Below are 25037 nucleotides of genomic sequence, written 5' to 3' on the forward strand. Positions count from 1 at the left end.
TTCAAGCTGCAAATGTGTCAAAATAACGGAGTTTAGAACGAACCGTAATGATCGACGTGGATCGTCGATGACGACGCGACGTGGTGCGTAATCGTAATTATGGCGCGGCGCCGCGTGTGACCAACGGTTCTTCCCGCGGCGCGCGGTGATTGGTCGCTGCGTCGCGCCGCCCCAATCGCGTCACGCACCGTCACGCGCACCGACGGACAGACGGACGGTCGAATGTCGAACCGCGGCTACTTTCACTCCGTTGCCGCTCGGTACGCTCTGCTCGGACCTCGGATACGTACGCACGCGTGCGAATACGTACATACCTACATACATACATACGGGCGAGCGGCGACGACGTCGACGACGACGATGACGGCGGCGGCGGCGACCGCTTCTCGCAGTGACTTCCTCGGAGCAGGCTGATGGCAACGGCCGACTCGAATGACTCGCGCGCGTCGCTCGTAGCGACCCGGTCGCCGCGCTCCCCGCTGCTGCCTGGGCTCCTTCTCCCCCCTCCCAATCCTCACTCACTCTCTCTCTCTCTCTCTCTACCGCGTGGGGATCTCCCCGTGGTAGCGGTGGTGCGTGCCATGACTGCCACAGAGAAACGGGTGCCACGGGTAGTCGTTTAGTCGCGTTTGGTCGCGTTGTTGCGTGCGTGCGTAGCAGTGGTGCGTGAATTGGCGCGAGTCGCTTGACGCGCGCGAGCGAGTGAGCGAGCGAGCGAGGGCGACGGTGAACAGCGGTTCCCCGGGAGAGATCGAGAGAGCAGATCTCGAGTGTGCGTGTGCGCGCGGTGCAGATCAGTGGTGATCGCGCGAGAGAGCTTGTCCGCCGGTGGATGTTAGATGTGTCAGTATGGAAAACCAGACGTTCGGAATGGACCAGTTCTGCGGCACGAAGTTCTGGGTGAGTGAGCGGGGTCGAGAGGCTTCAGGGCCATCTCTCTTTCGCGCGTGCGACGTTTCCTCCTCTCTCTCTCTCTCTCTCTCCCTTCTTTTCTCCCTGTCAGCCCTTAATTCGCGGTTGTCTCCCCCGTCTCGCGGATCGCGTGTGCGAGAGAGGAGCCTTGTCCCTGGACAGAGACAGACACCTAGCTCGTTACAGTCGGTCGATTGTCTCGAGGACCCGGGACGTTGATCGAGCGCCTCGCCGTCGCGAGGCTGAATGAAACGTACACAGCGTTCCGACGCTGTCGCTGTGTACTTGTTGACCTTCCGGATGGGCTGTCTCTCCTATTAAATAATATTTCATAGGAAAGGCGACGAGTTTTTACGTGTCCGCGGACGTTTTCCCACGAGCCCGTAACCCTCTAACCGACGCTCCATTCTCTCCCCCTCTCCTGTCTCTCTTTCTGTCTCTCTCTTTCTCTCCTCGATTGATCCGCTGAGTGCGGAACGTTCCGAATGAACGGAGAGCGAAAAGCGAGGAGTTCCGGCTCGTTCCGAGTCCTCCTTCTCTCTTTCGCGCACCGCCGGGCGCGATCAAAGCGTGCGTCGGTTGAAGGTTTCGCGTCGCCGATGCTGACGCGAAACCTTCGGCGGCGTTTTCTCTCCTAGAGGAAAATTACGTGATCCTGGCGTCACTTGATCGCCTCGATCGTCACTTCATCGCCGTCTCGTGCTTCCTCGAATACGCACGTACACTCGTGCGCGCGCGCGTATACGCACACATAGGCACATATACGCCTTCCAATTATAGAGTCGACGCGATAAAGCAATGTCATTTCCTTCGCTTGCGCGATTTTGGCGAAATTGCGGAAATAAATTGCACGTGCACGGGAACGCAGCGTAATCTGGGCGCCGCGCGCGCAAATAATTGCATTAACTATCATCTCTTATCACATTGGGAATCTCCTCTGCCGTGCGCGAGATCGCGCACGGCAAACGTCGGCAGCGGCGTCGAGGCGCGTGCGAGGAATGCCTCTTACGACAAACAACTCGATAGTTATCGCGCTCGCGCAATCCGCGAGTACACTCGCAGAAACATGTGGGACAGTATTGCGGATTTCGTGCGGTATCCCGGTGAACATATTCTTAAAATTTCCAAAGCCACGTTTATAAAACTTACGTCTCAAGACTTTTAATCTTTGAATGAAACAAATCTAATTTCTCTCTCTTCCCTCTCTTCTCCTTGCCCCCTTAATGAATAGTCAATAAGTAAGGCACAATAGAATATTAGATAATAGGAATTAAAATTTTACACTCCAGAAATGGTCTTGCATGTACAGCTAGTTTTTGGCTGCAAAGAATTAACTAAAACACATAAATGATTAACAAATATTGTAATATCACGTATATTTCTTAACCAATACAAATAACAGACGGAATTTATATGAACTATTTGTGAAATTTAGAAAGAAAATTTTCCTACGGCGTTTATTCACGTTAAGACCACTATAAAATTTAAATAAAATTGGCAATGAGACCTAAATTTTCTCTATAAGGATTGCTAAAATGTTGCTGCTATAAATTCTATATGTGATAAACAATATTTTAGCAGACATAAAAATAACACAAAAATAAATTTTTGATGTAACATCTACTTACATCAACAAACTTTTTTTTTTTTTTTTTTTTAAGTAAAATTAGGCTCAATTAGGAGCAATTAGAACTAGTTTTCTCATTAAATATTAAACGTAAAGTACAATGGATACGAATAAAACACAAGACATAATTGTATCGTACAGGATACAATTTATTATCTATCCATAGTGTTTATTGAGAAGATTGATTCTAAAATTTTAATTCTTATTTCTAATATTTAATAAGTTTTCTCAGTGGACATTATAGATAAACAATAAGTTGTGTTGTATCTTGAACAACACATTTATGCTGTCATCTTATTTGTATCCATTGTGCGTTACATTTAAGAAAACTGATTCTAAAATTTTTATTCCTATTGCTAATATCTAAGATTTCTCTATTGTGCAAACGGTCTCAGTTTTCTCAATAAATAAAAATAAATAATAAATTATATTGTAACAAGATTTATATATAAGATGAAACATATGCAATACTTTATGAAATTAAGAAATTATTTTGTACATGTATACTCAAACAGTAAATGACTTTTCACAGCATTATTCTCTTTACTATTAAAATTGCAGGTTATATATAAAACACTTTTAGTAATTGAACTGTAAACTGTATTCTTATTTTTACAAATATTTAATAGATAGTTTCATAGGATAATGTGGTGAAAGTAACATCACCCTTTTCTACTTAAAAAAATCCAATAATCAAGTTTTATTTTCTACTATAAGTAGAAAATAAAACTTGATTATTGGATTTTTTAAAATATAACGATAAAAGATGTACTGTTACTTTTTAATTCATTTTGAAATATACTTTCAACTTGAGTCTTAATAACTGCGAGAGTAAAATAGAAGGACAAGACCATTAGAATAATTGAGTAGCATTTCGTTGTCTCACTTGCATTGTACACTACTATATTATGTAACAGTTTAATTTCCGTGCGCTGAATGGAACGATTTATATCATCGCCCTTCCCCCTTTTTTTTTATTCGTCTATATTTTTACGTTTCGTTCGTCCATAGCATTTGCATTGTCATTCGCACACGTGTTGTAATCGGAATGTTATCGGGATGACCGATTATGATACGCATAGATAAGCTCAAATGACAAATTCTCTTATTATACATTTGAGTATGCGTGTAAAATTTGAATACAATTTCCATATTGATTTAAAAGTTATTTAATTTTTTGTGTACTCTTGATTCTTATCTGTTCTTATCTATTGACTCTTAAAATCCCTAAAATTTTTATTTTTTGTAAAATTCCTAAAATTTTTATTATTTTGACACCTGTCTTTGGTTGTGCATAATTTATTTCCAAACTTATAACATTACTTAACGAGATAAAAGGAAATGTATATTTTCGCGATATTTTACAAGTCAGTTCTTGAACAGGAACCTTAGTACCTTTCGAGGTAATGTTAAGAATTTTTATCTGTTTTGTGACCGAAGGATTCGCGAGATATGTCACGAGATTGTTTCAAGCTAAACAAGTCAGCATGTTATACATCAGAGTATCTATTTTTGGGAAAATCTTAAAAAAACCTGGACAAACAAGAATTTCTTTTTTTATCTTTGACAATCATGGATTTTCATAGAATTTTATTGATATTTAAGGGAAAATGGAGATATTTTTACTATTTTAAATTCTATTTTTCTGAAAAAATTTGTTCCTTTTTTGTCTTTTTTAAAGCGCAATGTCGTCAATCGATTCATAATATGACACAATATTCGATATTTCCGGCAAACTAGATTTGTATATTGCATAAATCATTATATGCTAGTTACAATGGTTTTAATTATTTCTTTCTCATACTAATATTCACAATGTAAATGGCTTTTTGTGTAATTTAAGAAACTGTATGGTTAAGAAACATGTAAAGGTATAATCAAATAAATTTATTTCAAAGCTGCATTAAAAATAATTCTTTAATTTTACCAGAAATTTTAAATAAAATTCCTAGAAATTTTTGGAATTTTTATGGAATTTTTTCATAAAAGTTGAGTAAACATCTTGTGTATTTATGTAGATAGTTTGTTGATAATCAATGATAGGCGCATTCGATAAATAAAATTCTTATCAGAAACCACGTATTAACAAAATAATACAGATATTACATGATAAATTGATTCGATTAAGTTAACAGGTTCTTCACACCTTGTGTTGTCTTTATCTCTTAAACTTGTGACAATATCAGACTTATATTCCCATTATTTTCCTCGAGCATGACTGAAGAAATTTCAATTATCTTAATCGACGATTAATTTAATCAATGACGAATAACTCAAGTAATGTCTGTATTATTTTATTAATATGGATGATTTGTTAATTTTTTGTTTAATATATCGAAAAAAATTTGAAATAAAAAATTATATAAAATAATTAGAAATTTTGTTTTAAGCGATTTTGCTGATTGAATTAATCGTCGATTGTTAAATTTCTGATTGAATTAATCGTCGATTGATATATATATATATAAAACCGAAGTTGTCCAAAAGCTTTAAAACATTCTCATTGATTGCATAATAAAGAATTCTATGAAAGTAAAATTAGACAAATCAAATTAATTTAAATGGATATAATATTATCATATCGTTCATAAGAAGGAATAATGATGGATCAGTTTACGTGCTTGTGTACCGAGTGCACTTATCTTTATTAGTTTGCTTTATGTAGGATGTACACAACTCGTGACTTTGATGACTAACTGATATCGATTTTTGCATAATAAAATAGCTTCATAATTTTGTCACTTTCAAAATTATGGCTCTTTTAACTACAAATAAAAATGTTATCACTTTGGATCATTAAAAGTTAGCTGAAGAATAAATTTGTCAGATTTGTTCTTTTTTTTTCCGGAAAATATTGGTATTTCTGCTAAGACAAAAATTGACTTTAAATTTATTGTTGAATTTGTTATTAAAATGAAGTTTGTAAGTTTAACTACATTTTAATAAAAAGAAACAATACACCTGTGAAAGCAGTGCGATATAAAATTAATGTTTGGTCGAAATTTTTGACTGTTTTAGGATGCTAATCTCACATGGTACACAGACAACCCAGATTTAACAGTATGCTTCCAAAAGACGATATTAGTATGGGTGCCATGTATATTTTTATGGACGTTCTCGGCGATGGAAGCGTATTACCTATTAAATAGCAAAAGGAGAAATGTCCCGTACACATGGTTATTTATTTCTAAGCAAGTACTTACAGTAGGATTAATTTTACTGTCCATAGTCGACTTAGGAGTGGCGATACATGAAAGTACTTATCGTACGGTCTACAATGTTGATTATTGCACACCCGTTATAAAAATTGTTAGCTTTGTAAGTACATTATTTTTTATATTAATATATTTGTTAAGTATATTTTTTATTACTTTAACAAAATCTTTCTGTTTTTTCTTTATAAAATAAAAGTGATGTTTATTGATTTGTAATGGGAGAAAAGTAATCATGTTTACTTACTCTTAATTATGTAAATTTTCTTTATATAATATTTAATTAAATTTGCTAATTATTCCAGATGTTAGTATCAACTTTAATGCAATACAATAGAAAACATGGAATGCGAACGTCAGGTCTTTTATTCCTGTTTTGGTTTCTTCTTGCGTTATGTGGATGTGTCCAATATAGAAATTTTGTAAACGAATTCATTAAAGGGGTATGTTATCAAGTTAATAATGAAGCCAAAAGCATGCTAGAAAGAATTTAAGTGTAGATACATTAAGCAGTACATTCTACACCTGGATTTTTACAGTTTCTTTGATCTTATCACGATATTATCAGTCTCTTACGATATTTTACAAGAAATACCTGATGATTTTTATACAATTTTTTTTTATTACGACAGTATCTTGTTATCAGGCTCTTATGATATTTTACAAGAAAACTGACAATTATTAAATAACACAATGCGATTCATAGAGAAATGATTTATTTTTAGGCAGAGCCGACGTATCCATTGGTGTCTTACATGATCTACTATCCAATAGTAGTGATATTATTTGTACTTAATTTCCTGGTCGACGCAGAGCCTAAATTCTCCGAATATCCAACGGTAATCTCATATTGATTATACAATATCTAATTCCGTCTAATATATATATCGCCCTTTGCTACAACAACGACGTAACTCAGAAAACAAAAATTTTCAGTTTCGATGTTTTAAACTATTAAAATTTCGTAATATTATTTTTAACTGATTTTGGTGTATTCTGACTATAGAGGATAAAAGTATCATTAGCTTTTTACTTAATGTATTCAATTCTCATCAGAATTCTCCTTTCTTTACAGACAACTTAAAAATTATACAGTTATGTTGTAGCAAATAAATGATATAAGCATGTAAAATCTTAGAAGTAACTGTGAGATTTAGAAGTTACTGATCTGGAATTTTAAATACATTTGTTTGCAGGTTGAAATGCCATGTCCAGAACAAAGTTCTTCATTCCCCTCGAGAATTCTTTTCGCGTGGTTTGACTCTTTGGCATGGAAGGGTTTCCGAAAACCACTCGAAACGTCCGACCTGTGGTCCATGAATCCGGAGGACATGGCCACGGAGATCGTACCAAAATTCGACAAATATTGGAATAAGAGCTTAAGAAAGACAGACGAGTAAGTTTAATCGATAAATCTCTTCATATGAACTAAGGTTATCTGCAATCAATGTGATTTGATTAAGCTTCTTTAAAAAGTGTTTACTTAAAATTGCTAGAAGAAAAATATAGGGAATAATACACTTGTATTGACACGAAGCGTGCAGAATTTGTGACAAAATATATTTGTTGGTAAACGGTAAAAGAAATTGGTATTGATAACATGTAGAATTCTTATTTTAGGAATTTTTCAAATCGGTTTGTCCAAGATAATACATTTTCACAATATATTTACTTCATTATTTTATCTGCTTTATGATTAATAGCATATTATTTGCACATACATCGTATTGAAAATTATATTTTAAGTATTAGTATATGTAGTATAATACTTTCCGATAAGGTATTTTTTTAACAACATAACATGTTCATACATTTCTTGTGCTAACAAGGCTGATTTGGACTTACTTTAGGTAGGATGTGTCGTATAATATATCTCGATTATTTTTGTTTAATTTAATGTAGAAACATAACACATGTTCCTATATTAACGTTCTTTATATAGAGTAGAAAGTGCAAAAGCGTCGTACCGAAAAGCGTCTGGACAAGTGGATTTTAACAGCAGTCGGAAAAAGAAAATTGCCTCTATCTTACCGCCTATTTGCAAAGCTTTCGGAGCAACATTCATGTTCGGCGCATTCCTGAAATTGATTCAAGATATTATGACTTTTATTAGCCCAGAAATATTAAAGTAAGTAACACAAAAATCCTGATTTACATCTCCAATTTTATTCAATGATTTATGAAGTAAATGTAAAATAAAATCATGTAGTGAAAAATCGACAAAGTAAAGAACAATTAATCTGATTATATAATTATATACCAATTTATTAAAGAAATGTATCTTTAATTTAAGCATTGATTATTGCGTTGATCTCTTTGCTAATTATTATTTTTTATCTTACAAGATTTTGTTTTGATTATTTTTCAAACGCTTGTGTAATACATTTTTGTAACGCGTCCACTTTTTTATACTTTTTTAGGCTTTTGATTGATTTTATCGATGGCGATGAATCAATGTGGAAAGGATACCTTTACGCCGTGTTACTTTTGCTTACGGCAATACTTCAGACACTAGTGCTATCCCAATATTTTCATCGTATGTTTTTGGTCGGGCTCCGTATACGTACCGCGCTAATCGCGGCGATTTACCGTAAAGCATTGAGAATGTCGAATGCAGCGAGAAAGGAGTCCACGCTTGGCGAGATAGTGAACTTGATGTCTGTAGACGCTCAAAGATTTATGGACCTAACCGCGTATATAAATATGATCTGGTCAGCACCCCTGCAAATAGCCCTAGCCTTATATTTTCTTTGGAACATATTAGGACCAGCCGTACTTGCCGGTTTAGCAGTTATGATTATTCTTATTCCTATAAATGGATTAATCGCCAACAAGGTGAAGACGTTACAAATTAGACAGATGAAGAGCAAGGACGAGAGGGTAAAGTTAATGAACGAAGTACTTAACGGTATCAAAGTGTTGAAACTCTACGCGTGGGAACCTTCATTTGAGCAACAGATACTTAAAATCAGAGTCAAGGAGATTCAAGTGTTAAAAGAAGCGGCGTATCTGAATGCCGGCACGAGCTTCATATGGTCGTGCGCGCCCTTTTTGGTACGTTGTTTTTCAAAACAATAAATTGCATTACAATTGAAGACCTCAAAAATAAAGATATTTGAAACGCTTTTAATACAAGTCTTTCTCTCATTTTTCTTTTTTTAGAGTAAAATTTAATAATTTAAAAAATTTCACTATATATAATTTCTCTTAGAAAACTTTTTGTTAAAACATGCCATGAAATAGCAATAAATATTATTTATATTTATTGCTATTTATACATATAAGAATATATCATTTATATATTTTTTTATTTTTCTATGCACATACATATACACAGTTCTGAGGTTTCCAATACTATATTAATGAAATTTTTTTGTTCTTTTTTTAATTGTCTCATTTTTTCTTAAATGTGCAGGTATCTCTGGTATCTTTTACAACTTACGTACTTCTAGATGAAAAGAACGTCCTAACTAGTAAAATCGCTTTTGTTTCGCTTAGTTTGTTCAATATCTTAAGATTTCCATTATCTATGCTGCCTATGATGATTGGTAACATAGTTCAAGTAAGTAATATAGTTAAAGTAATGTACAGTCGTGAGCTAAAAGGTTGCAACACATTTTCTTCAATTGTTAGATGGTTCGATGCTTAATTGGTTAGGTCCACAGGTAAGAACCAATGACGTTTGCCGTTCGATGAGCAAGTCTACATTCCAAAAACCATCGAAGAAAATGTGTTGCAACCTTTTAGCTCACGACTGTACATACGTATGATTTTTTGCTACTTGGAAATGTATATTTATGTTTTATGTTTGTTCAATATTTTTATGTATACATTTTACAGGCTTACGTCTCTGTAAAACGTATTAATAAATTTATGAATATGGAGGAGCTGGATCCTAATAATGTACAGCACGATCCGTCGGAACGTAAGTGTAAAATTTTTTTTTTAATGTCTCTTTGATATACATAAAATGTTTATAACATACATTTTATCTCGTTGATACAGCACACGCGTTAGTTATTGAAAACGGTAGCTTCTGTTGGGATAGCGAAGAAATCGAGAGACCAATACTACGAAATATCAATTTCCATGCAGACCAAGGTCAATTAATAGCAATAGTTGGTACAGTGGGATCAGGCAAGAGTTCCCTTTTATCCGCTTTGCTTGGCGAGATGGACAAAATAAGCGGGAAAGTAAATACAAAAGTGAGTATTTTGTTAAAATAGAAACACAAGGTATAGAAATAAAACTTATAGCAGGAATAATGAAAATTGTAACATTGAACAGTAAAATTGAAAAATAAGAATTTACATATAACAGGCGTCTTTTTATTGGAAAGAAATGACAAATATTATGCAAATTTTATTAAATACTTTCATACTTACATGTTTATATGTTTGAAAATATGAAATAAGATTATAAACTTTTAATTCAATATTGTTTGAGGCATATGTTTTGTTTTTATACATCTTACGGATAAAATAGATAAAAATATTATTTTGGATTCGAATATTATATAATACTAAAAATTTTCTCCTAGGGATCAATTGCATACGTCTCGCAGCAAGCGTGGATACAAAATGCGACGTTGCAGGATAATGTTTTGTTCGGAAAGGCCCTAAACAAATCAGTATATAATCGTGTGATTGAAGCGTGTGCGTTGACTCCGGACTTTAAGATGCTGCCCGCGGGAGATCAAACAGAGATTGGGGAAAAAGGCATAAATTTGTCCGGTGGTCAGAAGCAGAGGGTAGCCTTAGCTAGAGCTGTATATAACGATTCGGAAAATTATTTCTTAGACGATTCTTTGAGCGCGGTGGATTCACACGTAGGAAAACACATTTTTGAAAAAGTGATAGGTCCAAATGGCCTGTTGAAGAAGAAAACTAGGATATTTGTTACGCATGGCATCACGTACCTGCCAGAGGTCGACAACATCATCGTTCTTAAAGACGGCGAGATAACGGAACGCGGTACCTATAAGCAATTGCTGGAGAAGAAAGGTGCTTTCGCCGATTTCTTAGTACAGCACTTACAAGAAGGTATATATTAATATAATTTAATTCTTGTTGCAAATTTTTAAATTGTACTTATTATAAAATTTATTGTTACATTTTCCCTGGATTTAAGTTGGAAATCGTAAGTCCGCGAAAAAGTAATTACAATTCCTTTTCCTATTTTCTATGCTTGCATAAAAAAAATACTATTTATCTTGCTATTAGAGATTACTAGCGATGAAATTTTATTAAATCGGAAGCCCGATTAAACCCTACTCCTTTACTTCTGCTTGCCGATAAAGTAATAATGAACATTGTTTAAAAATAACTAATTTTTTAATAATAACTAATAATATAGACGCTTTTGCGACATAGAATTTTTTAATGCCTTTGTCACATATATCATAATTAAAATGTTTTAATAAATACATATATTTATTATTTTCCAGTTTTTATATTGAAGTTTTCTTGAATTATATTGGATTGAGAATGTTTGCATTTTTTATTTTTGATAATTTGATTTAATTCCAATAACTTATTTAAATTCTCGTTTGAGTAAATTCCCATTTTGTGCTATAGTTAAAAGAATATGTGCATGTGCGAGTTTTTTTTTTATTTTCCCATTTATATAACATTGATACATCGTCTGAACGATTTGTCATTATTTTAAAATCGTATGACGAATTTGTGAAACAGTGCACGTTGATGAGGGTTCTGAAGCAGATTTACGCGAAATTAAACAGCAGCTTGAATCAACAATTGGGGCGGACGAGCTGCAACAAAAATTAACTCGAGTACGGTCCAGGATATCCGAGAGTCTAAGTGAATCCGATAGAAATTCTGTAGCAGACAAAAAATCACTTAACGGTTCTTTGACAAGGTATAATCTCATAAATGTGGGATTTCATTAGCAATTAAAATACATGTGACATTTTAACTCAAGAATAATATACGTTGTGTAATAGGCAATACTCGACGGAAAGCCAACAGTCGGTGAATTACATGCACAGCAATAGTACAAAGGAGAAAGAAGCAGCATCAAAACCTAATAACATTGGAGAGAAGCTGATAGAGGTTGAGAAGACCGAAACTGGAAGCGTAAGTTGCTCACGATATCATTAATTTTTAAAGAGACGATATGTCTTGGCAATTTATTTTGGTCACGACATAAAAATTGTATGTTCATGTGTCGTGTTTATTTTTTTTTCCACAAGGTAAAATGGAAAGTGTACTCTCACTACTTGAAATCTATTGGATGGTTCTTGTCGATATCGACAATTGTGATGAACGCGGTCTTTCAGTCGTTTAGCATCGGCTCGAGCGTTTGGCTCAGCATCTGGTCGAACGACAACCAGACCATTGGGAATAATACGATTGACACGGCGAAACGAGACATGTACTTAGGGGTGTACGGCGCACTCGGTTTTGGTCAAGGTATGTTTCTGTTATCATACGTTAATTTTTGTAACATTGTCCGTTTATCAGGTAGACTCGATCGATATTGTATAAAATTTCGCGTTTACGGTGGACGATCAGGTAAGCCTATTCCTGTCGCTGCTACGTGTACTTGTAAATAATAATGAATATACATATCATTGTTCTACCACAGAAGACAATTTTTTTAATACTACGTTTTAACAGGCAATGGCACTTTGCTCGTCATAGCATATCGTAAATCGAAAGGCATGTTCCCTCACAGATTACACATTATTGGGGTATAATTAATCTTATAATGTAGTTCTTTCTAAAAATATCCATTGAGCCGAGTTAATGATAATTAAAAATGAAATAATTCAACTTTATCGCTACTAATGTAGCGATTTTTTTTGTTTCGAGTATAACGTTATGAGTTACATCCGCGAATATACATCACATTTAAATTCTAAAAGTAATCTTAAAATAATTTCCTTTTAAAAAAATCATAAACTGAGTGTGGTTTGCTGTGTCTACAGAGCACTAACGTTACTAATTAACAACTCAAAAGGCAATTAGACATTAAAACTTTTCAGTAGCCATATGTTTTTGATTGCAAGTGTCGTAGTAATAATTTTTTTTACAAATGATCGCTTCTTTAGTATTGCATGAAAGATCTTTCTGTTTGAGATGTCTTTTATTCGGTACAATTTACACTTTTTATTAAGTAATTTATCAATTTTTATTATTATAATATTCCTTTTAATACGCGTGAATTTATATTTAATGATTATAAACAGAAAGTGGCACAGGAAAATTGTTGGCGGATATGTAGGATGCTATTATCGATAAATGTTATATGTATTTGTATATAATTCTCTTGCAATCTTTCTGTGATCTTTTGTAACAATGGTGTGATCCATCAAAAATTTGTCATTTTACTAACTCTACTCATTTATTAACTTGATATACTATGAACCATGTGATGTCTATTATTTTACATGTCAAGTTTATTAAAATAATTTTTTTTCTAAATAACACGCTGTTACATCTAATGTAAGCATGAAGTAGAGGAACAAGAGAAAGCTTTCTAGCATTAATGTGTTCTAAAATAATAAAAAAACGGGAAATCAGTCTATATCATATTGATATTAATCGATGATTTAAATATACATGTTGTGAAGATTTTGATTAAAATCGATAATTAATTGAATGATAAAATTATAAAATGAATGTGTGTGGAAAGTCATTTGTTTAACTCACGGTAAACTTGAAGCATTCGCGCTGATTTCCTGATCAGATAATTGCGTGTAATTGAGCTGGATGACTGTAGAGCGTAGTAATAACACATTAATCTAGAGGAATTTAAGCAGGCTTCAGACGGAGAGAGACGAGACATCTCTCGTTTGCCAATCGATTACGTTTGTCCCCTTTAATTTGGCTAAAGTCTTTATTGATGAGATGTGTTGTGTGTGTGTGTGTGTGTGTGTGTGTGTGTGTGTGTGTGTGTGTGTGTGTGTGTGTGTGTGTGTGTGTGTGTGTGTGTGTGCCTGAATTTTTATTATATTTAAAAAACCTTATTGATATTTATTCAGCACTGAATGTGATTGATGGATTCCTCGTTTATGTCATAGAGTATAACAATGACGATTAACGTAATTATTGATTCAACCTAAGAAGTCAAGCTTTTAAATGCTAACATGACACACATTGCTTTATATAATACAGTACTTCTACATAATAAAATATTTCTCTTTTATTGTACATTTGTATTAAATACGTCTCTGTATCGCACATTGAACTTTGTATCGAGCAATACGTGGAATCGCACAATTACGTTTAGCGCTAATGCGCGATGAGAATGCGAGCATTAGTATCTCGCATGTGCCGCAAATTTTTCTTCATCTCGAGCCACGATAGTTTAACCCAATTTTGCTTTGTTTTGTTATTAACTTATTGTTACCGCTAATGACTAATGCCAGCTATGTTAGCGTAATTACATGTGTAAATGAAACGACTAAGACTAATTGTATCTCTTATATAAAGGCAGTTTTTTTTTTGCAACGTCTAAATTAACCAGTGCGCATTAACAAGTCAATTGGGACATTAACCAGAACAAAGTGATACAAAGTGTGAAAGTTTTTTTTTTAGAATTGCGAGCGAGTAGTCGAAAAAATTTTTTTTCCTGACACACATGAGGACACTATATTTATTTACTTTAAATTAAATTTCAGCCTTTTTTGTAATGCTGTCACAGATAACATTGATTATCGGCAGTCTACGGAGCAGTAGAGTACTGCATTATGACTTGTTGTTCAACATTCTACGATCACCTGTAGGATTCTTTGACACTACGCCGTCCGGCAGAATATTAAACCGTTTTGCGAAGGATGTTGACGTAATAGACAACGTTCTACCTCATATTCTTAGGGCTGCGTTGATGTGTCTAGCATCGGTATGCGAGAGTTTAGTTTTAATTTCTGTATGCAAACACTATACAAATTAATGTTTAGGAGAATCACTGGTCCACCAATCGGTACATAATATCACATACAATTAATTACATAACGATGAGAGTTAAAGAGCTTCCGATCTTCTCGCAGTCTCTATTATTCATTAATGCTAATTAATGATCAGTAGACGACTATCAGAAGCATACGCGTTATTAATGAACGCGTAATTAATTAACGAGCCAACATAATTGCATGTTCGTAAACGCGACACCGTACGTGTCTCTCTTCTCACAGTGCAATCATACAAAATGCCACATCTTTATCACTTCTCTTATCTTCTCGTTTTATCATCGTACATTACTCGCGCTCCATTTCTCTCACCATACACATTTATTATTTATACTTATATTTATTGCCTCTCTTTGATTATGTGCACCTCAATTCATGTGTGACTGCAGTGAGGAACTTGCATATATGACGTTTAGATGAAATCACAGGTGATGAGCAACTAATGAAAATGAACATTGCCGATCGTAGAGCTTTAAATAACTTTCTCTCACTCACTCGCAAGAAAATTTGAGTATATCCGATGTAATTCGTGGACGCAAATGTTCTGATGTGTAAAAACTGACTTTTTTTTTAACCCGATAAATCAAAGTTGATTACCGATCGTTGTAGGCGTAACAGTATTCGCAATGGCGCTATTCCTGGCTAGAGGGACAGTAATCGCTTCTACGCGTATCTTCGAGAGTACGCTGCAACAGGTTCTTCGCAACCCAATGTCATTCTTTGACACAACTCCGATCGGCCGAATTCTTAGTCGGCTTGGTAAAGACATTGACGTTATTGACAATATCCTACCGATGTTTCTGCGTTCTTGGCTCACTTGCCTCTTTTCGGTATGATATTCTCATATAACTACGCTTTGTACTGTATAAGTAATGAGCTTTGTGACAATTGTTATGAAGTAATTAATATTACGTTTCTTAATTGTCGAGCGACACTTGATAGATTGCTAGATAGATTGATATCTCCCTTCTTTCTTTTCTTGGTTTCAATTTATATTTAAATTTGCTTTGAAATGTTGATACTTTGCATGAAATATTCTTGTATTTTTTTATTATTTTTCTAAATGATTTTATGTTCCATCAGTAATTTACGTTACTTTATATGTTAATAAATTTTACATTGGAATTACTGAAACGATGGGATTTACAAATGTGAAGTAAAAATATATTTATAGATGCAAAGAGTAAAAAATGCGGATTTTCAGCAGTAGGAACGTTATATTCTACCGAATTCGGACTTGACTGTTTACGACTCTTTTCAATTACCATTTGAGAACGTTATTTTTAATTTCAACTTGTCTCACGACTGTCGTTGTGATAATTTAAATGTAGCATTATTTTGATAACGAAGCTTGAACTTTTCTTAGCACTTGCCGGCTAAGCGTATACAGGCACGGGTACGCTACTTGATTCGCGTAAGAAGTTGCCGGCAATCAGCAGAGCACGCAGGATCGACAAGCATAAAAGGACATGGTAAGAAATATCCTCGATGCTGCTTGCCTGGCTCAACAGCATTTGATTGAGCAGTTTACCCGTGCGTTTTGCGTTCAGCCGGTCAGGTAACAGCTACAGTTTGAATGGCTACTTTCTTCTTTAACTTTATCAAAAGATACGTTCCTGCTAACGAGATCCGATTTTTTTCAAGTGCATCTGGAATAAAACACTGATGGAAAAATGTTGAAAAAAAATGTATGTGAGATTGTGATCGATAAGTCCTGATTCCGGCAATCTGTTAGGACTTAACCCGAAGATATAACTAAAATACGCAAAGTCGTATCAACGAATTGTACCTTTTCTGAGTTAAACAGTTCGCTCAGCTCTCGTGTTTGGGATTTGTTTTATGAAAGGGTGATTCATGCTTCTGCCAGATTTTATATTGTATCGTCCAGTCGCATTGCATAATATCGTAAAATTGATTGATCATTGATTATGGCGTGACAATTGCCTTAGTCATATCATGTTAGATTTTTGTCCGGGTATTTCTGTTGGAAGTGACGATGTTAGTATCGTTGATGATGTTCATTTTCGTATTGTCAATATACGCGTTTAGATCTAACGATTTAGGAACGCTTAAGAGACGATTGTCGACGATTTCGATTTTTCACAATCTGCTTTAATATCGTTTAAGACGGAACTTGGCTTTATCAAATCATTATCATTCTCTTACATCGCTTAACAAACTCTATAATTTTTTCTTTTGATATTGAATTCTTTTTATACATTGAGTTTTTTTTTTTTTAGTTACCGTTTGAGAATGTTATTGATTTTAACTTGCCTCACGACTGCCGTCGTGACAATTTGTACAAGTACTGTATATAAATCATAGTGCAACCATAGTGTAGTATTTATTCAAGGAATGGACACAATTATACCAGTAATATTCGTGTACAGAAATTTGGTCTTGCTTGTGCTTGATAACGCTTATTATTCTATCACTTGCTTGTGTAACATCCTCCTAATTACGATTCTGCCTTCTGGGAACGTGTGACTTATTTGTATATCCTATTGCTATATATATCCTGTCTGGTATGCCACACAGCAAACTCCACACCTTCGCATAACATGAGACCAGAGAGCGGTAGTTTAAGGTCCATGATGCATTTGAATATCGTGCAGCATTACGATAGAAAAGAGAAAGATAAAATGCGATTTAAACAGCAATCATTCACCCGCGTTGAAAGGAGAAACGAGAAGCGCGTGTTTAAGTCCAATGTCAAAAATGTCTATATTTACGTGTAATCATTTCGTTTAATGTATAACACATTGCTTATAAAATAAGTTTTCGTTAATTTGTTTGCTGTTTTCCGAACGAATCGCGCGAACTGTATCAGGTGCGATTACAATGAAAATCATCCATGTCTGATGTTGTAGCGATCGCGAGCTTTTTCTGCGATTTGGCACCGCAGCTGGGTTGTTGGTTGGCTGCTCGCCAGATGCACATAGTGATGCTGCGTGCTGTGATGCGTGCCCCATTGACCTTCTTTGATACGACTCCTATTGGTCGTATTATCTCCAGGTTTGCTAAAGACGTGGACGTACTGGATACATCTCTTCCCCCACAAATTTCTGATACCATCTATTGCTTGTTCGAGGTAATTTCTTTCGCAGCGTGCCTTTCGACAATACCGGTTGGGATCTCTTATCTTATTGCTTTCCCCGTATCTTCTCGACCCCCTCGCAGTTTGAGTTCCATCACCTTTCCGCCGAAGAACTTTACATACACCTCCTTAGACTGTGAACCAGATATTCTAGGATATATAATTTGTGTTTGTTAAGAGGTGCCTGAATAATGGTGGTATTTGGTATATTATTGTATACGCTGGACATTGTGGACGGGGTACAAATCCCCGTATGTAGCTTTGCAAACTTGGTTTTATAGAGAATATATTTGGAACGCAATTAAATGTATTGTAGAGTCCGCCAGTCCGTGTATAATTGTGTCCGTCCTTGTAGAACGACTGCAGTCGATGAACTAGCTATCTGTACCGGAATAAAAAAGAGTACTTTAGTAGTGTCGAGTTTGACTTAAAAGAAACTTAAGTATATCTTGACGCTAATATGTCCATGCTTGTGTACATTGCTTACATGTCCTTGTCTATTTATACACAGCGATAATCATATTCATGGTACATGTTGATGGGCCTATGTAACGGTCAGTCTTGCTTTTCTTTTTGTACGAACAACTGTTTTTCGGAAGAGATATGAGCGCTTCATTCAATAGAATTTTCTGCATGAAAATCATGTATTAGTCATTTTTTTTATTTATACTCTCCTTTTACGAAGCTGATTGGTTCGATCACAACTTTGTGTTTATTTATTTATATATGTATTTTTTTTACACACAGATATTCTCCTCCTGTTTCAATTAATTTATACACAGTACGGTAATATTAACATCTTGCGCGTTCTTTATGTTTCTAGTTTCTCTATGTCGCTAGTTTCTTATGAGATTAATGAATATTTTCAATGTTATTAACGGTTGATATGCATTGCAGGTAATAGCTACTCTCGTTGTCATAAGCTACAGTACACCTATATTTATCGCGGTGATACTGCCAATAGGCGCGATTTATTACTTCATTCAACGTTTTTACGTTGCCACGTCGCGCCAATTAAAACGATTAGAGTCCGTGTCGAGATCTCCTATATACTCGCATTTCAGTGAATCGGTGACTGGTATGTTTAAAATTTAAAGTATATTGCATGTCCTATAATATTTCATTTATTAACATTTATATTCCTAAAAATATCTACCATTTAGGTGCGCAAATAATTAGAGCGTATGGCGTGCAAGAACAATTTATCCATGAATCTGAAAATAGAGTGGATTTCAATCAAGTGTGTTACTTTCCTAGCATTATTGCAAACAGGTATATATCTACAAGATAACGTAATTACATTTTTCTATTCCTAAACCTTAACCGAAACGCATATGTTGCAGATGGCTGGCCGTGAGATTAGAGATGGTTGGAAATTTAATTATATTTTTCGCAGCTCTATTCGCTGTTTTAGGTAGAGATACTATGAGTTCAGGACTTGTTGGTCTATCGGTCAGCTACGCCTTACAAGTAAGATATAATTGACAAATTATACAATATATTTTATAACATTATATACAATGTAATATTTTTTATCATGTCGCTAAAACATCTCTCTATGATAAAGCTAAGTTAAAATATTAAAAGTGTTTAAAACGCTTACTATGTGCGGTAATATTTATAAATTTATCGTGTATTTGTGTATGAGAATTCATGTTACGTCTGCTACAGATTACCCAGACCTTAAACTGGCTGGTGCGTATGACGTCTGATGTCGAGACAAATATCGTTGCGGTAGAGAGAATAAAGGAGTACGGCGAGACCACGCAAGAGGCGTCGTGGAAAAACGCGGAGAATATGCCTGCGAAAGAGTGGCCTAAGCACGGTCGCGTCGACTTCAAAGACTTCAAAGTACGCTACAGGGAGGGATTGGATCTCGTGCTGAACGGTTTGACGTTTAGCGTCCTCGGCGGCGAGAAGATTGGCATAGTGGGTAGAACCGGCGCTGGAAAGTCGTCCTTGACATTAGCGCTCTTCAGAATAATCGAGGCGGCTCATGGGAAGATCTTGATCGACGACGTCGATATTTCGAAGCTGGGCCTTCACGATTTGCGCTCGAGATTGACCATTATTCCTCAGGATCCCGTATTGTTCTCAGGAACTCTAAGGATGAATCTGGATCCCTTTAATTGCTATTCCGACGAGGAAGTTTGGAGAGCGTTGGAGCACGCTCATTTGAAATTATTTGTAAAAAGTATGAGCAGTCTTATGATCTTTTATTAAAACATTTTGAAATTGTACTCTCGAAGAATTTAGTATATTTTTTTTTTTTCCAGACTTGCCAAGCGCTCTTTTACATGAAGTCACTGAAGGTGGGGAAAATTTGAGCGTAGGGCAACGACAGTTGATCTGTTTGGCAAGAGCATTGCTTAGGAAAACGAAAGTTCTGATATTGGATGAGGCGACAGCCGCGGTTGATTTAGAAACAGACGATTTAATTCAGACTACCATCCGCCAAGAATTTAAGGATTGTACAGTTCTTACAATAGCCCACAGACTCAACACTATTTTAGATTCTGACAGGTACGTTTCGAGTTATGGGTTGAACGAAAATCGTAGCGGCACTTATGTAATTAAATATTTTTTCAAGACAATTAGATAATAATATTTTAATTTTTATCTAATTTTCTTTTAATTTACTCCAATTGTGTTTTAAATTAAAAGCTGCAATCATATATTATAAATTTAAATATTTTAAAATTAAAATTGAAATAAAATAATATATAATTGTAATTTTTAATTACAAGTCAATGATTCAAAAATGAATTAAGAAAAAAAAGAAGGTGTCGTGATGAAAATAAATGCAAATTGTTTAGAGCCTTTATTTCTGAATTACAAAAAATTCAAAAGCTGTTTGAAATGATTGCCCCAGTAACGAATGTACTCTTAATGTTAGATTACATCAAGATGTGCCGCATTGTGTGTTACAGCGGAAGTTTGGGCGACTGCCTCTATTTTAGTTTCCGCTTTTATTATATTAAATAAATTTCATGTATTAATCACGATACGATCTAACTATTTTCAATTTTTGACGTATATTACAAACGACGTATATTAATCATGTTTCAGGGTGATTGTACTAGACAACGGTCTGATCGTCGAATATGATTCTCCGGAAGTGCTACTTCGCAATTCATCTAGCTCTTTTTACAGTATGGCTAAGGACGCAGGTCTAGCTGCTTAAGTAAAAAATTCATATCACGATTTTTTTAGCTATACGTTATTCGCGAGTCGACGTCGAAATAAATGATACGCAGAAAGCTATAGAACAAAAACAGGCATAGAGCCTTTAGCATAGATTAATTTGTATAGCGCAATATTTCTACGCAGAACAAGCGAGAGCGTTTGACGTAACCGACGGTGCAATAGCGCTGAAGTCTTGTCAGAATTGTTGCCAGATCTTATTTCTTGATGAGTAATGACTCTTCGCGATTGTATCGTCGATTATCGAACCTCATATATTCTAGGAATAAGTTTTGTAGTGACGTCTTTCATCATACGAAGCAAACAACGCGACACACCTCATTTCTAAACTAGCGTCGATATCCAATCTAACTTTAACTGGGCAGTAGTCGGGTGGATTCCTGTTTGATCAATATGTTAGCATTCTAATAAATAGAATATCAACGATTTATTTTTCATGACGCACTCTCTCTTTATTATGCCTGTCCATCTTTATAACTTGTAATTAACGTACTTAATTACAAATATTTTTGTGAAAGCAGATTTTTATCTGCTTTATTCGCATTTGTAGAGCAGCGATACTTATTTAAATTATATTGTATAATATATAATATATTAATACTATATTTAATATTGATACGATAATATCGTATTATGTATCATTATTATAGAGGGTGTTTCAAAAGTGAAATTTTATGTACTTACGGAGTGTAATAGTGTTGAATAATTTTTAAGTAAATATTTTTTTAAAAATAGCATTTGCAAACCAAAGAATTAATTAGGAATAGGTTTCTAAAATATTTGATCAAGCGATAGGAATCTTTGTACCCGACAACTTCTAAGTTAAATTATGCCCATTTGAATAGTTCCAGCTATTGAAGTAAGCCTCGATAAAAACGCGTGTACAGTGATCGATAAAAATGCGTGTTCACTCAGATTAAAAAAGAAGAGGAAAGAAAACGAAGAGTTAATTAACCAAGATTGTTCCAAATAACCCATTAATTTAGATAAATGAACTTCAAAATACTGTTCTTATAATTACTGCTTGAACGATATTTGGGATGTGTTCTCTATAGATTTAAGCATGCATAAATTTTTTTCCATAGATTATATCGTTCATTTAGAAAAGTGCATTTTTTACATTTTCCGTTAACATATGACAATCAATCGTAATAATATTATTTGTTTTTATCTTTATTAAATTACACACATAATAGATCAATCGAAATGTATTTGGTGCATATTAGATACAAGTTAATTTTAAATCGAACCATTCACTACCGCTTATATGTGACTTAATATTTTATTTTTACATAAGTCACATTTATTAAAGCGAATAATGACAGTGTTATAGTGACAATTTCAATTTAGTATACATTTTGTATGCGGCAAAAGTATTTTGGGAAGTAATGTGACATCACATTTTACTGTATATACTCTATCCCTTTATAAAGTTTCATGTATTATCCAAAGTATATATAATAGTTATGTAACATCTGTGCCTATTTTACAATGAGCAGAGAAATCGCATTTAGTATCAACGATACTACGCAAACTTTTTAAGCTGTAACTCATACTTTGTTTCTTTTCAAATGATTTTATCGCCTTCATAGGTAAATCATACTTTAGCTAGTGTTCTCTTAAACTATTTTCTATTTTGTATAGAAGTCGTACATGTACTAGATTTGTATAGCATTTTAATCTCTTTAATATCATATATATTATTAGATTGTCATTGGATACTTTTGATAGTATTAATATTGCATTAACTTGCCTTGTTTTATTATATTATTATTTTGTATTTGTTACTTTATTCGTAAAAGTAAGGCTGTTGAAAACGAGGTAATTATTAGAGGTCATTCTACAATCGCCTAGTGCCTATTAAAGTTCCATCATTTGGAAGTAATAATTTAATATTCATGAGAAAAGCTACAATTAAACTTACAAAGGAAGGAAGCGTGTTGTTTATTCAATAACAAGCGTATCCGAGCTATGATATAAATATAAAAGCCAAACCGCCAAGTAAACAAAGTTACGCCAGCACGTTAACTCGATGCAATTAATATAATCTACTTAAGCTTTCTTTCGCAAAACTGCAAGACTTGCAGATCTGGTATAACCAGATTATGATTAGAAAATACTTCAGTATCCTGACTACAAGTTCCAAATTTATATCGAGAGATCTCTTTTTACAATTTTATTAGTAAGTTGCATTTAAATTTTAGTAAATTACCATTTAAATCAAAATATAAAGTGTACAAAAACTGTCCGTTCATTAAACTCACGTAACGATTTATATTTTTCGTTTAATATAAGTTTTGTTGTTTTATGAAATTTGGCTCTTTGTGTATCTGTACAAAACTTTCATTATCGACATATTTATAATCTTTTTCTCGTGTAAAGTTAGAAATTCGTAGAAATTTATCTTGCCATTCATAAAGCTATGAATATTAAACGATCTTTCAACTCTTTTTCGAATTTAGCTACTTAATAAGTTGTGCCGCGAACATGTGTTCGACTAAATTGGAATGAAAATTTACTTGAATATTTAATATTCACAATGCTTGAAAATCTGCCTCGAAAGAGTTACACAAGATTAATTATTTACGATTATATATTGCGAAGAGAAAACGCGAAATTGTATTCTGGCACTATTGTTAATAATGTATAGATTAAAGCACTCATTAAATATTTTTTGTTAACTTTTTACTTAGAGGTTACACTTATGGTTTCAATTAAATTATAATATCTATTGTTTTTAGCAACGCATCTTGTTTAATTAAACTTCTCGAAACCCGAGCACAGCGGCGATGAATCGTACGTTTCCTTTTTTTAGCTTTTTCTTTAATGCATCCATTACTGTTTAAGATGTTTAATATATATCTGAAGTTTATATATCTGAACAATGCTGATTTATGTAGATATAAAACGAAAAAGATATGTAAACGCGCAAAAAATTTCGATATCGGTTTCAATCTGCGAACTCTGTATCATTCGTTACCTTAGACATAATATTAAGTATTAAAAAAGCTAAAAAGAGCCAGGGAATAAAAAGATTCTACTATACTGTACTACACGCGCATGCGAGAGAGCTTACTAACAACAACTGCAATAAGCGCGGAAGGAAAAGTGCCTTCTTGTAATAACAAAGAAAAAGAAACAAAAGCAGGAAACCGAGACGTACCATTTATAGGATAAATTTAGAAATTTGTCAATCTGTATATTCAATTTTTTCAGCGTGCTTCTCTCTTTCTATATATAATCTAATTGTAAAATTTTGAAAGAATCCCAGCTGTTGTCGCTTTCAGCTGGTTTTGCGTTTCGTTATGCGTCTTTGAATATGTAATATATGCATGTATAATATATTTTATTTTTCGTCTGTTATATTTATTGTCCGCGCAAAAAGATTAGCTGTGTATAAAAAAAATAACAGGGAAATATAACGGAGTTTGACTCGAACGAAACTTGCAGATACGGACAGATACAAGTTGTCTCTTTTCTTTTTTTTTTTATATACTACTGTGTCCAAAAAGTAAGGTGACATTGCATTTATTTCGAAAATTCTTTATTTATTCTTGCAAATCAATTTCGTCCCCTTCAAAGTAATCCCCCCCTGATATAATACACTTATTCCAACGGATTTTCCAATCTTCGAAACAGTTGTAATAATCGATTTCAGGAATGGCCTTTAGCTCCTTCGCAGCGAAACGGTGTCCCCGGAGCGGCCGCTTGAGTTTGCTGAATAGCCAGAAGTCGCATGGAGCCAAATCAGGTGAATACGGTGGTTGTGGAACGATATTAGTCGAGTTTTTGGTTAAAAAATCACGAATCACCGTTTCGAGTCGATAGAAGAGATTCAAGCCGCTGCGAAGAAGGAGCTAAAGGCCATTCCTGAAATCGATTATTACAACTGTTTCGAAGATTGGAAAATCCGTTGGAATAAGTGTATTATATCAGGGGGGGATTACTTTGAAGGGGACGAAATTGATTTGCAAGAATAAATAAAGAATTTTCGAAATAAATGCAATGTCACCTTACTTTTTGGACACAGTAGTACATATATATTCTCGTCGG

General features: G+C 34.4%; 1 protein-coding gene across 7 annotated transcripts; it reads left to right on the forward strand.

Moving 5' to 3' along the window:
* The first annotated feature begins 294 nt into the window (after window positions 1-294).
* On the forward strand, window positions 295-24422 carry LOC105197472 (multidrug resistance-associated protein 1). 7 transcript variants are annotated; one of them, XM_026131131.2, is made up of 23 exons: window positions 299-900; window positions 5558-5857; window positions 6057-6194; window positions 6477-6590; window positions 6948-7147; window positions 7581-7601; window positions 7694-7879; window positions 8172-8805; window positions 9167-9313; window positions 9592-9676; window positions 9757-9956; window positions 10292-10793; window positions 10882-10890; window positions 11445-11628; window positions 11714-11846; window positions 11963-12182; window positions 14396-14616; window positions 18678-18858; window positions 18944-19052; window positions 19124-19250; window positions 19452-19974; window positions 20057-20303; window positions 20850-24422. In XM_026131131.2, the coding sequence occupies exons 1-23, from the start codon at window positions 850-852 to the stop codon at window positions 20962-20964; spliced, it is 4647 nt and encodes a 1548-aa protein (XP_025986916.1). In that variant the 5' UTR covers window positions 299-849; the 3' UTR covers window positions 20965-24422. The 7 variants fall into 7 exon arrangements, with proteins under 7 accessions (XP_025986919.1, XP_025986916.1, XP_025986915.1 ...); XM_026131130.2 differs by lacking the exon at window positions 14396-14616 and adding an exon at window positions 17554-17774 and having other exon boundaries at window positions 300-900; XM_026131129.2 differs by lacking the exon at window positions 14396-14616 and adding an exon at window positions 15293-15513 and having other exon boundaries at window positions 850-900.
* Window positions 24423-25037: the final 615 nt, after the last annotated feature.

The sequence above is a fragment of the Solenopsis invicta genome, chromosome 2, assembly GCF_016802725.1.
Source record: "Solenopsis invicta isolate M01_SB chromosome 2, UNIL_Sinv_3.0, whole genome shotgun sequence".
Taxonomy (NCBI): domain Eukaryota; kingdom Metazoa; phylum Arthropoda; class Insecta; order Hymenoptera; family Formicidae; genus Solenopsis; species Solenopsis invicta.

What these genes read in the sequence shown, in the direction of transcription:
- LOC105197472 (XM_026131131.2), top strand. Translation starts at nt 850, where the DNA reads ATGGAAAACCAGACGTTCGGAATGGACCAGTTCTGCGGCACGAAGTTC. An exon ending in CTTAACGGTTCTTTGACAAG is followed by an intron (nt 11,629 to 11,713) that starts GTATAATCTCAT and finishes GTTGTGTAATAG; the next exon opens with GCAATACTCGACGGAAAGCC. An exon ending in CGTTGATGTGTCTAGCATCG is followed by an intron (nt 14,617 to 18,677) that starts GTATGCGAGAGT and finishes TATGCATTGCAG; the next exon opens with GTAATAGCTACTCTCGTTGT.